This window comes from Protopterus annectens, chromosome 6.part0, assembly GCF_019279795.1.
Source record: "Protopterus annectens isolate FY-2018-M chromosome 6.part0, PAN1.0, whole genome shotgun sequence".
In the NCBI taxonomy this organism is placed as follows: domain Eukaryota; kingdom Metazoa; phylum Chordata; order Ceratodontiformes; family Protopteridae; genus Protopterus; species Protopterus annectens.
In genome coordinates, this window is record NC_056737.1 from 841,977,706 (window position 1) to 841,993,171 (window position 15,466).

General features: G+C 45.7%; 1 protein-coding gene across 1 annotated transcript in view; it reads right to left on the reverse strand.

Moving 5' to 3' along the window:
* Positions 1-15,466, reverse strand: part of EIF5 (eukaryotic translation initiation factor 5) — a 587,707-nt gene that overhangs the window by 54,229 nt on the left and 518,012 nt on the right. Inside the window, exon 10 of the mRNA XM_044074522.1 lies at positions 14,715-14,846. Coding sequence (XP_043930457.1) covers positions 14,715-14,846 — 132 coding nt within the window. The remainder of the gene's footprint in view (positions 1-14,714; positions 14,847-15,466) is intronic.

Genomic DNA, 15,466 nt, shown 5'->3' on the forward strand with positions numbered 1-15,466 from the left:
TGGCCACAAAAAAGGACTTTGCTGAAGAAAGTCCCCTGTCCACCCACATAACAGGGAGTCCTGGGCAGAGGACAGACTTAAGCGTGTTTTTGCACCAGGGACCTTTGCTATATGCTCCCTGAATTATCTGGCATTTTTACAAGGCTCCACAGGGACTTCATCTCCAAGCTCTCTGGGGCACTCGACAGTTGTCTGATGAGGTCTGGGACAAAGTGGCCTCGCAGCTAGCAACCCTGGAATCAATAACTCTTCCATAAGGTTGCTCTCACACAGGACCGAAGGGGTGGCTAGAGAAACTGTTCGGGCATTGAGGAGTCGTGCTTGGACACGCAGCTGTGACCTTGTGGACCCTTAAGTCTTCCTTTCTGAATGCTCCCATTGAAGCTTCATCCCTTTTTGTTGCCAAAGTGAAGGACACGCTAGCCAGGTGCGAACAAGACGGAAAAACCGTGCCATAGGCCTACAGTTTTCCAATCCTCAATGTACCTTCACCAGGAATCAGAAGACACCACCGATCGTTGGGTGCAGAGTTATCACTGAAGGTTACACCATTCCCCTTGTCAGCCAAAATCTCCAAGAAAACTTCGACGTTCCACCCAGTCAAAGGGAAGCAGCAGCTTCAGAAATTATAAAGCAGTCTCAAAAAGTCATTCAAAGTCCCACCAGACCAGCACGGATCCAGATTTTACTAGAGATTCTTCCTGGTGCCAAAAAAGACATGGGACTGGAGACCCTTTTTGGATCTCAGCAGTTTAAAGTGTCACCCACACGAAATTCCAGATGGTCACGGTTCAGTCCATCCTTGGCTTTTTAAGAGGGGGCGAAAGGATGTGCTCTAGTTCTCTGGGATGCGTATTACATCAAGATGGACAAACAATCCAAAAGTCTGCTTCGCTTCCGGCTAGGAGCCAGTCATTACCAATTCTGTGCCCTGCCATTTGGTGTCTCTACAGCCACCAGAGTGTTCACAAAATGCATGGCATTGGTAACCGCTCACTTGATACTAAACGGATTCTGGGTGTTTCCATATCTAGATGACTGGCACCTTGCCGTCCCCACCAAGCTTCTGTTAACTGTGCTATAACATACTCTCTGGCAAAATTGTTGGGAATAACGATACAGTGGGAGAAATCAAATCTTATCCCTACACAACAAAGAGTTCATTGGAGCAGTGTTCAATACTCAGTCCAGTCTGGCATCACTTCCTCTTCACAGACTAAATCATTTGAGGCTTCAAATCAGAGTGATCCTTTCTCAAACATCAGCTTCTGCAAGAGAAGTCCTCCAAGTCCTAGGTTCTGTGGCTGCCTCAATTCCAATAGTGGCTTTAGCAAAGCTACATATGTGAATTCTGCAATGGCCCCTTCTGTGTCAATGGTTCCCAAACTGTCAACCCCTGGATTACAAGATTTGAATAACAAACTCCTGCAAGCAGGACCTTTGGTGGATGAGGCCAGACTTAGATCTTTGGAGCTGCCCATTTCAACCCTCCCAGCTCACAGCCATTGTGACCATGGATGCTTCCCTGATCGGGTTGGGGGGTCATTCACAGGGAAAGACTGTCCAAGGCACATGATCCACTTCAGAGGCCCACCTGCATATCAATGTTCTAGATCTGAGAGCAGGGCTGTTGGCGTTGCAGGCATTCCATTCGGCTCTCCTCTCCAGGACAATTGCAACTCAGACAATATGTCAGTGGTCTGGTACATCAGCAAGCAAGGAGGAACCAAGTCCTACCCCCCTATGTCGAGAAGCTATGAGAACTTAGCAGTGGGCGATAGCTTCGAGCCACTGACAGCAACACATCCTGGGGCGCTCCAACGTGATTGCGAACAAACTGAGCAGACGGATCCTCATGCCAGAGTGGTCCCTCAACCCCAAGGTGGCATCTAATCTTCAGCCACTGGGGCCAGCCTTGCTGCGATCTTTTCACCTCTTCAAAGTGCAACAGCTACTTCGCCCTACTTCCCCCAGAGGAGTCACAGAGGGATGCTCTGATCCACGACTGGCCCACGGGACTTCTCTACGCCTATATCCTCCCATTCCTCTAATCCCACAATTTCTAAAGAAAGCATTGGAGATGCAAGGTGATCCTCATAGCCCCATTCTGGCCATAAATTTGGTTCCTCTTCGGCCTCACCTAGTATACCCGCCATGGATTCTGGACCCTCTACCAGATCTGATCACTCCCCTCCCCCCAAGGGCCATCACCCGAACCTGTCCACTCTCAAGCCGACAGGTTAGTTTCTCCACTTCCGCTAGCTGCCAGGCAGGCTCTCTCCTCACCTGTTAGACATCATTCTGGCCTCTCGGAAACCACCCATCAGAAGACTATCAGGAAAATGGAAAAGGTTTTCCATGCAGTGCTTTAATACCTGGCCAAGTTTTTTGATAATGGAGTCTCTGCCTCTAAAGTAAGAGTGCATCTAGCGGCAATTTACAACTTCAAGAATGGTACAGATGGCACCCCTGCACCCCTCATCTCTTTACGCCTCTGCAAGGCTTTCCTCAAAGGGACCTCTCATCTCAGACCTCTTCTCAGACCGTCCATAGAACCATGGAACCTCACTTCAGTCCTCCAGTCTTTGACTCAAAAGCCCTTGGAGCCTGCAGCTAAGTGTGACCTAAAGTTTTTGTCTTGGAAATCTTTATTTCTGGTAGCCATTAATTTCAGAGCTGCAGGCATTGTGCATCAAGAGGCCCTTTCTGATTTTTCATAAAGACTGTCACCTCGGACATAAGTACAGTTTTGTACCTACCATAAATGTAGATGTTCGAAGATCCACATTGCTGCAGTCCTTACACTTGGGTAGTCCGCTGTCCTCGGTCGGCCCGAATATCAAAGTATTAGGCTGACGTCGGTCAAGGCGCTGAAGACTGACATCAGGACGTCAGGGTATAAATGCGCACGACCGACGTCATATCCTCAGTCTTTTCTTGCCCCAGATGTCAGAAGACCCTAAACAAAAAACCAAAATACAACAAAAAACAACCAACCACCCCTGTACTAAGCAGATGTACAAAATATACAATATTTACAATATGTACAACCCAAACCACACAACTGCCTCTAACTACAGGGGGAAGGAGGGAGGGTAAATTGGACTGCAGCAATGTGGATCTTCGAACATCTACATTTATGGTAGGTACAAAACTGTACTATGTTCTTCATCTCACATTGCTGCAGTCCTTACACTTGGGTAGAATCCCAAAGCAGAGATAAGGGAGGATGGCAAAACTATAAAGCAGTAGGAGCTGCCAAAATGCCCTGTAAAATTGCAGTGGCAAAACCAGCCCTCGATTTAGAGTAAAGTGGAAGGTGATAATGCTTAGAGAAAGTATGCACTGAACTCCAAGTAGCTGCCTCCAAAATATCTTTAGTTGCCACCCCCCTTAAAAAAGCTGTAGAAGTGGCAGTAGCCCTAGTGGAATGAGGCCTAATCCCAGCTGGAACCTCCTTGCCATGATGGGAATAACAGAAAGCAATACAAAACCCAATCCACTTACAAATAGTTTGTTTTGACACAGGCTTGCCCTGAGAACCCAAAGCAAAAGAAACAAACTGCTGAGACTGCCTGAACCCTTTAGTTCTGTTCAAATAATATCTCAACTGCCTGTGTATATCCAAAGTGTGCAAAATCTTTTCCCCTCTATTTTGGGGGTTTGCATAAAAAGTAGGCAAATGAATAGTTTGGTTTAAAGCCACACTAGAAACCACTTTAGGCATAAAGGAAGGATTAGTACGCAAAGATACCCTATCCTTATGGAAAATTAAGAAAGGCTCAACTGCCATAAGGGCCTGTAATTCAGAAACCCTTCTCGCAGAGGTAATGGCCAACAAAAAAGCAGTCTTCCATGATAAATATTTTAACTCAGCAGTAGCTGCAGGCTCAAAAGGTTGTAGAGTGAGTTTCTCCAACACAAAATTGAGATCCCAAGCAGGAGTCGGAGCTCTCCGTGGGGGTCTTATATTCTTTGCCCCTCTAAGGAATTGCTTAAACAAGGGATGAGAAAAAGTACAGTTTTGTACCTACCATAAATGTAGATGTCCGAATTGGATAGCATCTGCAGTCATAACAACTGGGTTGTCCTGTCGTCAGGCAGCCCTTCAGTCGGCCGGATTCCAAAGTCCGGGTCCGGCTTCGGCTGATGTCGCACTTCACCCGACGTCATCTCTGTTGGACTTCGGGTATAAAAGCATCAGCCGACGCCATTTTCTTCAGTGTTTCTTGCCCCAGATGCCAGAAGCCCTATAGAAGGCTAAAAATTTTGGATAGATGCCAATGTTTCCAAAAGATAGAGGTAAACACAAAAATAAGCATGTATGTACATAAATACAAACAAATACACCATGAAAGAAATCCCCCCAGTAGCTAGCTATTAGAAGGGTAAACACCCTAGGAGTACCACAGAGGGGAAGGAGGGAGGGTAATCCTGACTGCAGATGCTATCCAATTCGGACATCTACATTTATGGTAGGTACAAAACTGTACTATGTCCTTCATGGATGCATCTGCAGTCATAACAACTGGGTAGAATACCATAGCCAACTAGGGGAGGAGGATAGAAGTAAATTATGGTGTGTTTAGGATCCCTTGCAGAACAGCAGTGGCAAACCCTGCTCGGGATCTGGAATATAGAGGTAAATTATAATGCTTGGCAAATGTATGCACGGAGGTCCAAGTAGCCGCCTCAATAATGTCTTTGGTAGCCACTCCTTGTAAGAAGGCTGTGGTAGTGGCTGTTGCCCTTGTAGAATGAGGTCTTATGTTCTGTGGAATTGGCTTTCCATGGAAGGAGTAACAGAATCGTATGCAATTTCCTATCCATTTGGAGATTGTCTGCTTGGAAATAGCTTTTCCTTCCCTTCCTGTTGCATAGGCTACGAAAAGTTGGTCAGTCTTTCTGCTATTTTTGTTCTGTCCAAGTAGTAGCGTAGCTGTCTATGTACATCCAAGGTATGCAGTATTCTTTCCCTCTGTTTTGTGGGTTGGGAAAGAAGGTAGGCAGGTGGATTGCCTGGTTTAAAGACACTCTGGATACCACCTTAGGCATAAATGTAGGATTAGTCCTCATGGACACTATCTTGGTGGAAGATTAGAAAGGGTTGCACTGCCATTAAGGCCTGTAGTTCTGAAACCCTCCTTGCTGAAGTAATTGCCAGTAGGAAAGCAGTTTTCCATGACAGGTGTTGTAGGTCTGCTGTTGCTGCTGGTTCAAAAGGTGATAGTGTCAATTTTTCTAGCACAAAGTTCAAGTCCCAAGCTGGCAATGGTGGTTTCCTTGGAGGTTTTACATTCTTGATTCCTCTGAGGAACTGCCTGAGCAAAGGGTGTGAAAAAACAGGTGGATCAAAGCTGTATTCTGCTGAAATAGCTGATGCATGAATCTTGGAGGAGTAGGACAGGCCTGAATGAAGCAGTTCGGCCAGATACTCCAGAATGTTAGGCATATCTATGTTTGATACATCTTTTCCTCTTTCAGAACTCCAAATGACAAACCTTTTCCATTTCCCAGCATAATTCCTTCTAGTTGAAGGCCTGCGTGCTTCAAGAATAATGTCTTTAACTCTTTGTGAAAGTTCTGTATTAGCAGCTGCTATGTGATGTTCCATGCAGTCAGTTGCAGCGTTTTTAGGTTTGGATGCATGGTGCTGAAGTTGTTCTGAGTTAGCATCAAAGGCATCAGGGGAATTGGCCACATATTGTTCCGAGACATGCTCCTCAGTAGTGGGTACCAATGCTGTCTTGGCCAGTTTGGAGCTATCAGGATTATCCTTGGACTTTCCTCCTTGATTTTTAGAAGTACTTTGTGTATCAAGGGAAGAGGTGGGAATGCATATGCTGTTAGGCCTTTCCAGCTGAAGGAGAGCGAGTCCACTTTCCATGCTAGTGGGTGGAATGTCCTTGTGCAGAATTTTTTGAGCTGGTGATTGAGAGGTGATGCGAATAGATCTATCTGAGGCATTCCCCATTTCTTCGAGATGGTCTTGAAGATATCCGGGTGCAGCTGCCATTCGTGGGCATCCGATGTGGTCCTGCTTAACATATCTGCTAGAGAGTTTTCTTTTCCTGGCACAAATATTGCCTGTAACTGGATGTTGTAGCTGAGTGCCAGGGTCCACAGCTCCAAAGTCATTCTGCATAGGGGTAAGAATGAGTGCCTCCCTGTTTGTTGATGTACCACATGACTGTGGTGTTGTCTGTCCTTATCATCAAGTGGTCCTCCTTGAGAAATGGTCTGAACTTTTGGATTGCCAGTTTTACTGCCAGCATTTCTTTTAGGTTGATGTGCAGGTGAAGTTGGTCCTGTGTCCACAATCCTTGTACGCATTTGTCCAGCATATGCCCCCATCCTAGGTCTGAAGCATCTGTTGTGATGGTCTGGCTTGCTTGACCCTGCGAAAGGGCAGGCCTGGGTTTGACTGGCATGCCTGAGCCCACCATAGGAACTCCTGTTTTAAGCATGGTATTAGTGGGATTTCCGTTTCTAGGCGGTGTCTGTGTTGGGACCATAAATTCTTTAGGTACCACTGTAGTTTTCTCATATGTAGTCTGGCAAATGGAACCAAGATTATGCATGATGCCATGAAACCCAAGGCCTGCAGTACCTTTCTTGCTGTTAACTTGTTCAGTTTTGTTAGTGCCAAGAAGTAAAGAGGTAGTTCTTTTTGTTTTTCTGTAGTTAGGAATGCCATTTGTCTTACTGTGTCCAATTCGCTCCCAGGAAAGTCCTTGTCTGGGATGGTATCAGTCTTGACTTTTGTAAATTGACTGTGTATCCCAGTGCTTGAAGCAAGTAAATGACCCTTTGTAAATCTGTTGTCAGCTTGCTTTTGTTGTCTCCTTGTATCAGGCAGTCGTCCAGGTATGGATAAATTTGAATTCCTGTAGTCTGCAATGGCGATTACTGATGCCAGGCATTTTGTGAATACTCTGGGCGCAGTAGATAAGCCAAAGGGCAATGCTGAGAATTGATAGTGCTCTGATCCTGCAAGAAATCTGAGGCATCTTCTGCAGATTGGTCGAATGGGGACGTGCAGGTATGCCTCCTTGAGATCTAGAGTTACCAGCCAACACTCCTTGCCCAGCATGGGAAGAAGTTGCTGTAGGGTCAGCATTTTGAATTTTGGGACAATGATGTAAGTATTCAGGGTGGACAGGTCTAGAATTGGTCTCCAACTTTTTTCCTTTCTTGGAACTAGGAATAGTCTGGAGTAGAACCCCTTTCCTTGCTCTGCTGTTGGCACTTTCTCCACAGCCCTCATGTTTTCTAACTCCATTATCTGTTGTAGAGCCTCTCTCTTTTGATTTGGAGGTAGATTTGGCATTCCTCTTTGTCTGGTAAAGTGTGGAAGTGGAACCGTAACCTTGATCTATGGTTCGTAAAATCCACTTGTCCTTTGTTATGTGGTGCCAGTTTTTTGAAAATAAAGTTAGCTTTCCGCCTAGAGGAGCTGCTATTTGTTCCCTGGTAGGCGGGTTTAGGATTAAGTCACTGTGGCTGTGTTGATGTAGTGGCAGGTGTGGAGTCTGCCTCTGTTGTTACCTTGCCACTGTCGTCCTCTGTAGGCACCTCCTCTGGATTGATTTCTGCCTCTGGAACGCCTATTCCTGCCCTTTGAGGTCTTGTGGAGTCAGGAAAGGACCAATTTTTGGCAGGCCAGTTCCTGCTAAACCTTGGGGTTGAACCTGCAAGAAATCTTTAACTGTCTGGACTGATTTTGCCTTTTCTTCCATTTTCTTCATAACCTGCTGGGCAGGTGTACCAAACAAACTTGTTTTATCCATAGGAGCATCTAGCAATTTAGATTTAACATGATCCGTAAAGCTTGCTCCTTTAGCCATGCATGCCTTCTAATTACAGTGCCAGTCATGGCTGATCTAAATGAAGCCTCCAGTGCATCATAGCCACATTTTAAAGAATGGTTACTAACTTGCTGTATGTTATTTACCATTTCTAATACATATTTCTTATCAAGAGATTCATCAGTGGTTAGCTTTTTAGTTAACTGATCAAGCATAAACTCTTGGTATTGTATCATGTGAAACTGACAGTTTAAAGCTCTAGCTGAGAGAGTGGCTGAAGTGTAAACCTTTTACCCCATCTGTCTAATGACCTTGCTTCCCTTTCAGAAGGAACAGGGTTTTAGCTTTGGTCGCTGCTACTGCCTTGGGACCCTGGGAAATAGTTTCGGGTCTGCAAGAGGGGCCTTGTAAAGGTGGTGATGAGTATCTGGCACCCTGTAAAATCTCTCTGGTTTGGCAGGGGCTGGGAGTAAAGAATCTGGAGCGGAGCAGACATCATTGAAAGCATCATCCACCACAGAGAGAACAGGAGGTATAGCTAAGGGCCTGTGCTGTGGAAGGTGCAAAAAGGTCCTAAGTCTTTTCCTGGAGTCTGAAAAATCGTGTTGCTGCCATTGGAACTGTTCTCGCATGGCATGCAAGGTTTCCCCAAAGGAGAATTCTTCTGGTGGGGAAGCAGCTGGAATGGATTCTTCAGCATCAGAATCTTCAAAATTGGAGAAAGGAGCCTCTGGCTGGTCAGTTATGTCTGATTCATCAGCAGAATCATCAGAGGACACTGGCTCATGGGGCTCTGCCCTAGGTCTCTTCTCTGGGGGCTGAGAGGCCCTGTCTGGGTGAGATTGAGATCCTCTAATGAAATTAAATCTTCTGCCAAAGTAAGCATTTGGGAACTGGAAGAGGGCCTGGTTGAGGGGGATTTAACAGGCACTGTTTTAGTAGTCTTGGCTGCTTTAGCCCTGGCGAAGGCCTTAATGGACATGGCTGCTGGAGGCCTAGCAGCACCACGTGCTGGGGTAGAGACATCCAAGGGAATAGTGTCTGATAAGTCAGTGGTAAGCACCGTAGTGGGTAAAATTTCTGAGGCCGATTCAAGAGTGTTAGCAGGGACCTCAGTTGTAGAGATAGATTCAGCTGTATTTTGATCAGTTTTCTCGGTTTCGCCGAAACCGAGACACTCGCGTTTGCTTAACCATGGTTTCGGCCGAAACTGCGGACCGCGTGTCGGTCTTTTCTTGCTTTTGGCAGAATGCGTAGTCGGAGGATCCGACGGCATAATGTACGCAAAATCAGAACCGAAAAACTGTTCTGCAAACTCCGACCGACGACTAAGCGTTCGTCGGTTGAAAGAAGCACAGGACGAACAGGCTGCTACGTCGTGGGCTGGGCCTAAGCAAGGCAGGCAGTAAGAGTGGAAATCTTTATGAGGTATTTGTTTCCCACAGGTTAAACAATTATTAACTTTTTCTGACATCGGCTGAGGCAAGAAAGAGTCCCCAACGGGGTACTTAGCTTTAGAAGTCTTCGAAGTAGTATTCGGTAGAAGTAATCTCTGGATCCGACCGACCGGCACTTGCGAACAGCTTCTGCTTGGCGCGCCGCAAGAAAGACTGAAGAAAATGGCGTCGGCTGATGCTTTTATACCCGAAGTCCAACAGAGATGACGTCGGGTGAAGTGCGACATCAGCCGAAGCCGGACCCGGACTTTGGAATCCGGCCGACTGAAGGGCTGCCTGACGACAGGACAACCCAGTTGTTATGACTGCAGATGCATCCATGAAGGACATCAATGGTGGTTCACAGTCATAGTGAGCAGAAATTGCTGCAGCATGAATCTTAATAGAAGAGAAGGACAAACCTTTGTCCAGTAACTCAGTAAGATATTGAAGAGCCACACTTAAATTAGGCTTAGAAACATCAAAATCCTTTGCTGCACTCCAAAATAAAAATCTCTTCCATTTATCTGCGTACACTCTCCTTGTACTAGGCCTTCTGGCCTCCAAAATAACATTCAAAACTTGCTGTGGCAGCTGAGACCCTCCAGGGTTTAAAACAGAATATGCCAGGCTGTCAGGTGAAGAGAGTGAAGCTTGACATTGAGTAAATGACTGTTCTCCTGAGACAGCAGGTGTGGAATCGAAGGCAAAGGCCATGGAGGCTCCCGTATCAGACTTCTCAGTAATGGGTACCAGTGCTGTCGAGGCCAATCTGGAGCTATTAAAATCATCTTTGGCTTGTCCTGTCTGACCTTCAGGAGTACCTTTGGGAGGAGAGGCAGAGGTGGAAAGGCATACACATGAAGATTGTTCCAGCTGAATGAAAGAGCATCCACTTTCCAAGCTGTGTGATGAAACCTATTTGTGCAAAACCTTGGCAGATGGTAGTTTAGTGGAGAAGCGAACAGATCTATGTCTGGAGTTCCCCAGGACACTGTCAATTTCTGAAATACATGAGGATCCAATTTCCACTCGTGGGGATCCATAATTTGCCTGCTCAACACATCTGCTAAGGAGTTCTGTGCTCCCGGCAGAAACCTTGCCTGAAGATTTAGTTGTAAACTGAGAGCAGTCTCCCACAAAATCATTGCTTGTCTGCATAGAGGATAAGAATGTGTCCCCCTTGCTTGTTGATGTACCACATGACAGTTGTGTTGTCTGTTAGAATCAACACCTGCCCTGGAAGAAGTAAATCCTTGAAAGCTATTAATGCAAATTGGACTGCTAACATCTCCTTCAAGTTGATATGTAGATGTTGAAGTCTGGCAGGCCACGTGTCTTGTACCCACTTTCCATTTAGATGAGCTCCCCAAGCTTTGTCTGAGGCATCTGTCGTTAGAATCTGACTCGCCTCTGGCCGGGTCACAGAGTCCCTTGTTTAGGTGACATTCCTGAGCCCACCACAAAAATTCCTTTTGAATGCAAGGTATTTGAATGACAGTGTCCAAATCTTGGCAGTGTTGTGTCCATACATTTTTGAGATACCATTGCAGCTTCCTCATATGCAGTTTGGCATTGGGAAGCACCAGAATACAAAATGCCATGAACCCCAAGGCTTGAAGGACTGTCCTTGCAGTCAGCCTGGACTGATGAGACAATTGATGGAAGTAAAGAGAAAGATTCTTTTGTTTGTCCGGGGTCAAAAAAGCCATCTGGGCTGCTGTATTCAGTCTCACACCCAGAAAGCACATGTCTTGAGAGGGTACTAGACTGGACTTTATTTCATTCACAGAATACCCCAGGCATCTTAGCACTGCTATCACATATTGCAAATGATGAAGAAGTTCATCCTTTCCTTGGGCCAGAATCAGGCAATCGTCCAAATAAGGATAGATCTGAATTCCTTTTAGCCTGAAGAAAGCTATCACTGGAGCCAGAACCTTCGTGAACACTCTGGGCGCAGTAGATAAGCCAAAGGGCAATGCAGAGAACTGATAATGTGAAGTCCCAGCTCAAAAACGCAGATACTTCCTGCAACTTAGCCTGATAGGAACATGAAGGTAAGCCTCCTTGAGATCCAAAGTCACCATCCAGTGATCCTTGCCCAGCAGAGGTAAAAGCTGTTGTAACGTCAACATTTTGAACTTGGGAATGTCCAGATAAGTGTTGAGGATAGATAAATCCAAAATTGGTCTCCACGTGTTCCCCTTCTTTGGTACTAGGAACAGGCGAGAATAAAATCCTAGGCCCACTTCTGGTAGAGGGACCGGTTGTATGGCCCCTATTTGGAGCAGCAGAGAAATTTGCTTGCGAGCCTCTAGTCTTTGCTGAGGAGGAACGTCCGGCATGCCTTTGAAAGGAGGCAAGGTATGGAAATAAAATCTGTAACTTTGGTGTATGATATCCAATACCCATCTGTCCTGGGTAAACAAACTCCAATTTTCTCTGAAGAGTGCCAACCTTCCTCCCAAAGGTGCTGCCAGACAAGAAGGATCTGGCAGCTGAAAAGGTAGGTCATTGAGCCTGTTTACGAAAGGACTGGCCCCTGCCCTCACCTGAAGATTGTGCAGGAGAACTCCCTGTTCTAAGCCTGAAGGAGCTCTGAGCTCTGCCTCTACCACGTCTAGATCTACCCCTAGACTGTGACTCATAAGAAGGGTATGTCCACCCCTTAGCAGGCCAATTCCTACTAAACTTCGGAGGCTGGACTTGCAAAAAATCTTTAACAGTCTGCCTTGTCTTCCATTTTCTTCAAGACTGACTCAACAGGTGAACCAAACACATCAGACTGTAAAGGAGCATCCAAAATCCTTGTCTTAACATGCTCAGATAAATTCTGATCCCTCAACCAGGTGTGCCTGCGAAGAACTGACCCAGTGGCAGCCACCCTAGACGAGGCCTGTACAGCATCAAAACCACATTGTAAAGAATGCTTACCCACCTGTTCAGAGACATGTACTAAATCTTGTAATTCCTTACACTCAATGCCTTCCGCCAGAGCATCTACCTTAGACTTCAGTTGAGAAAGTAGATAATTCTGAAATTTCAACATACGAAACTGGCAATTCAAAGCCCTCATAGCCAAGGTGGAAGAAGTATAGACTTTCTTTCCCCATCTATCCAAAGCTCTGGCCTCTATCTGGAGGAACCGGATTTTTTTACAACAGAGGCCTTGACACCCTTAGGTCCCTGACTAACAGTTTCTGGGTCCGCCCTAGGACTCTTATAAAGATATTTATGAGCCTCAGGCACCCTATAATACCTATCCGGTTTAACAGGAGCAGGAGGCAAAGAATCAGGATTAAGTGAAGCCTCCGCAAACACATCTTCCACAACATCCAGAACAGGAGGTATAGCCAAAGGCCTATGCTGGGGTAAAAGTAAAAACTCCCTAAGCCTTTTCCTGGAATCAGAGAAGTCCTGACCTTCCCACTTAAAATGTTCCCTCATGGAATGAAGAGTCTCTGAAAAAGAAAAATCCTCTGGAGGAGAAGCAGAAGGGGTAGAATCATCTGCATCAGAATCAGAATAAGGAGAATACTCCTGCAAGTCTTCAGCCGAAGACTCTGAAACATCTGAAGGCTGCTCAAAACTCCCCAACTCTGGTTCCACCCTAGGCCTCTTATCTGGAGGGGGCAAAGAACCTCTAATCAAAGTAATTAAATCTTCTGCCATTTTAAGCATGTGCTTCTTGGGCACAGAACCAGAAGAACTAGGAGCACCACCAACAGAAGCTAAACCTGGCCTGCCTCTGGGAGAAGCCTTAGAAACAGAAGGAGAGGGCCTAACCACCTTAGGAAGGGAGGGGAGTACAGTAACCTGAGAAGCCCCTTCAGCCTGACCTGCCTCCTGGGAGGCCACATCCTGCAATAACAAAGTCTCCCCCTGAGACTCCAGAGAAGCCTCCGGCGGAACCACCGGTTCCACTGACGCCTCTAAAGAACCGGCGTCCGGTACGGACGACTCTTCTTGTCTGGGTTTAGCTGCCTTGTCTTTGCGCTTCTTTGAAGAAGCGGGCGTCGGAGCGTCCGACGGCATCTTATAATTGCACCGCTTCCCAAAGACTAACCTGGCACAATCTAGCCTTCGCTTAATACTGCGCTTATTGAACCTAGCACAAAAGCGACACCCTACAACGTCGTGCTCAGGCCCCAAACAAGGAATACACAAAGTATGATAATCTCTATGCGGTATCTGCTTCCCACAAGAAATACAGTTATTCACTTTTTCTGACATCCGGTAAACCACTGAGGCAAGAAAAAACTTAAATATTCCCCAACGGGGTACTTAGCCAACTTTGACGGTCTGAAACTCCGAATTCGAAAAATTTCAGAACGCCGAACGGCACTTGCAACGCTGCTTCTGCATCGGACCATGCGGCAAAAAAGACTGGGGATATGACGTCGGTCATGCGCATTTATACCCTGACGTCCGTCTTGAGCGCCTTGACCGACGTCAGCCTAATACTTTGATATTCGGGCCGACCGAGGACAGCGGACTACCCAAGTGTAAGGACTGCAGCAATGTGAGATGAAGAACATCCTATCCTTTCTTCCCAAAGAAGTTTCTGAATTCTCTATTAACCAGTCCACTGATCTGGCAGTTTCTTCCGAATTTTGCCAAGAGGAGAGTACTGCCTCCACACCTTAAACATACAATTAAGATTTTTACCTAGACAGGGCCAAACCTATCCGTAAATCTGAACAGCTTTATATCTCCTTTACAGGACGCAAAATGGTAGAAGCTGTTTACAAGGTTACATCAGGGACTGCATTCATGTCACCTATTCACCCCATAATGAATCCATGCCAAAAGTTAAAGCCCACTCCACTAGATCTATGGCAACTTCTATAGCATTCCATTCCAGGGCATCCATGGATGACATCTCTGCAGCAGCTACTTGGGCTAAGCCTCATACCTTTAGCAATCATTACTAATTGGACCAGGTCTCCCAGGGGGACAGCTGCCTTTGGCTCAATGGTACTCAGGAATTTTCTTCCATAAAGGCCACCCACAGACCTCAAGGTAGCTTGGGATTCTGTCCCATCAGTGACAAATGGAAAGATTAACATCAGATAAAGAGGTTATGTCTTACCATAACATTCCATCTGTGTTGATCTTCTTTCATTCGTTTCCCACTTTCCTTCTCCATCCAAAGGCTGCTGGGGGATGCTTTGGGTCCAAGTGGTGCACTAGGTATTTGCGCAGAAGAGGCCTCGGCTTTACTTCCTTTTAGAAAACTGAGGTAACAGGGAGAAGGGCATTCTGGGTAGACACTTGGCTAGAGAGTTTGTTTTGGCTGTCAGAAGCTTTGTAATACGCTGACTGTTCAGAGGGCCCAAAATCGAACCCATCAGTGATGAATGGAAAGAAGATTCAGATTAAGCAGTACAAACCTCCTGAAGTAGGTTGAATTTTTCCCTTTTATAAAACAGGAAGAAACCAACTCATTATGCAATGTAAAACTTACCTCAACATTATCTTCATTGCCTTCAGATTCCTCAGAATCCTCCTCCTCGGCTTCTTTAAGCCACTTAATGAAAGGCTCTGCTTTAATACGGGCCTCTTTGGCAAGCTCCTTTGAAATATACTTTTTAGATACCTGCAAGACAATACAGCATAAACAAGCTTGCTTTAAATGATTTCTACAAAAGAAGCATATCAAACCTTTCCTTTTCAACATATTTCTATTGCACATTTTTGCTGTAGCTCTAAAAGCTCAAGGGTAGCATGGATAAACATATCAGTAGTCACACCAATCATGGTATGTTCAGTTAAGCAATCGTGCTTATGACACATTGCTGCTGACCAGAGTTAAACATGCAAGATGGATGCAAAAGTAAGCTGCATAAAGATATGCCAGAGTCCAGAGAAAGTACACGTGTAAAAGTGTGGGATATTCAAGTCTTCAACAGCAACCCCTGGGGAAAATTCGTACACCCAATAAATCAATGTGGGGCAAAGTGTCAAGTCTTCCATATGAGTCGACTACAAAACAAAAAATTCTCCCAGGAAACCACACAATTCAACCTCTAACCTGTAACTTAAGGGGGAAGGTCTAAAAAGTGAAAGAAATTGCAGAAATTTATACAGCAAAACAAGGACCACTTTGCTTCTGTCAAGTTTGAAAGCCTAATGGCAAAGGGGCAAAACAGACCACAGTATAGCTACAAAAATACAGTGCAATATGGAAACTAACTAGTTTTGCTGGGTTGGATTCAA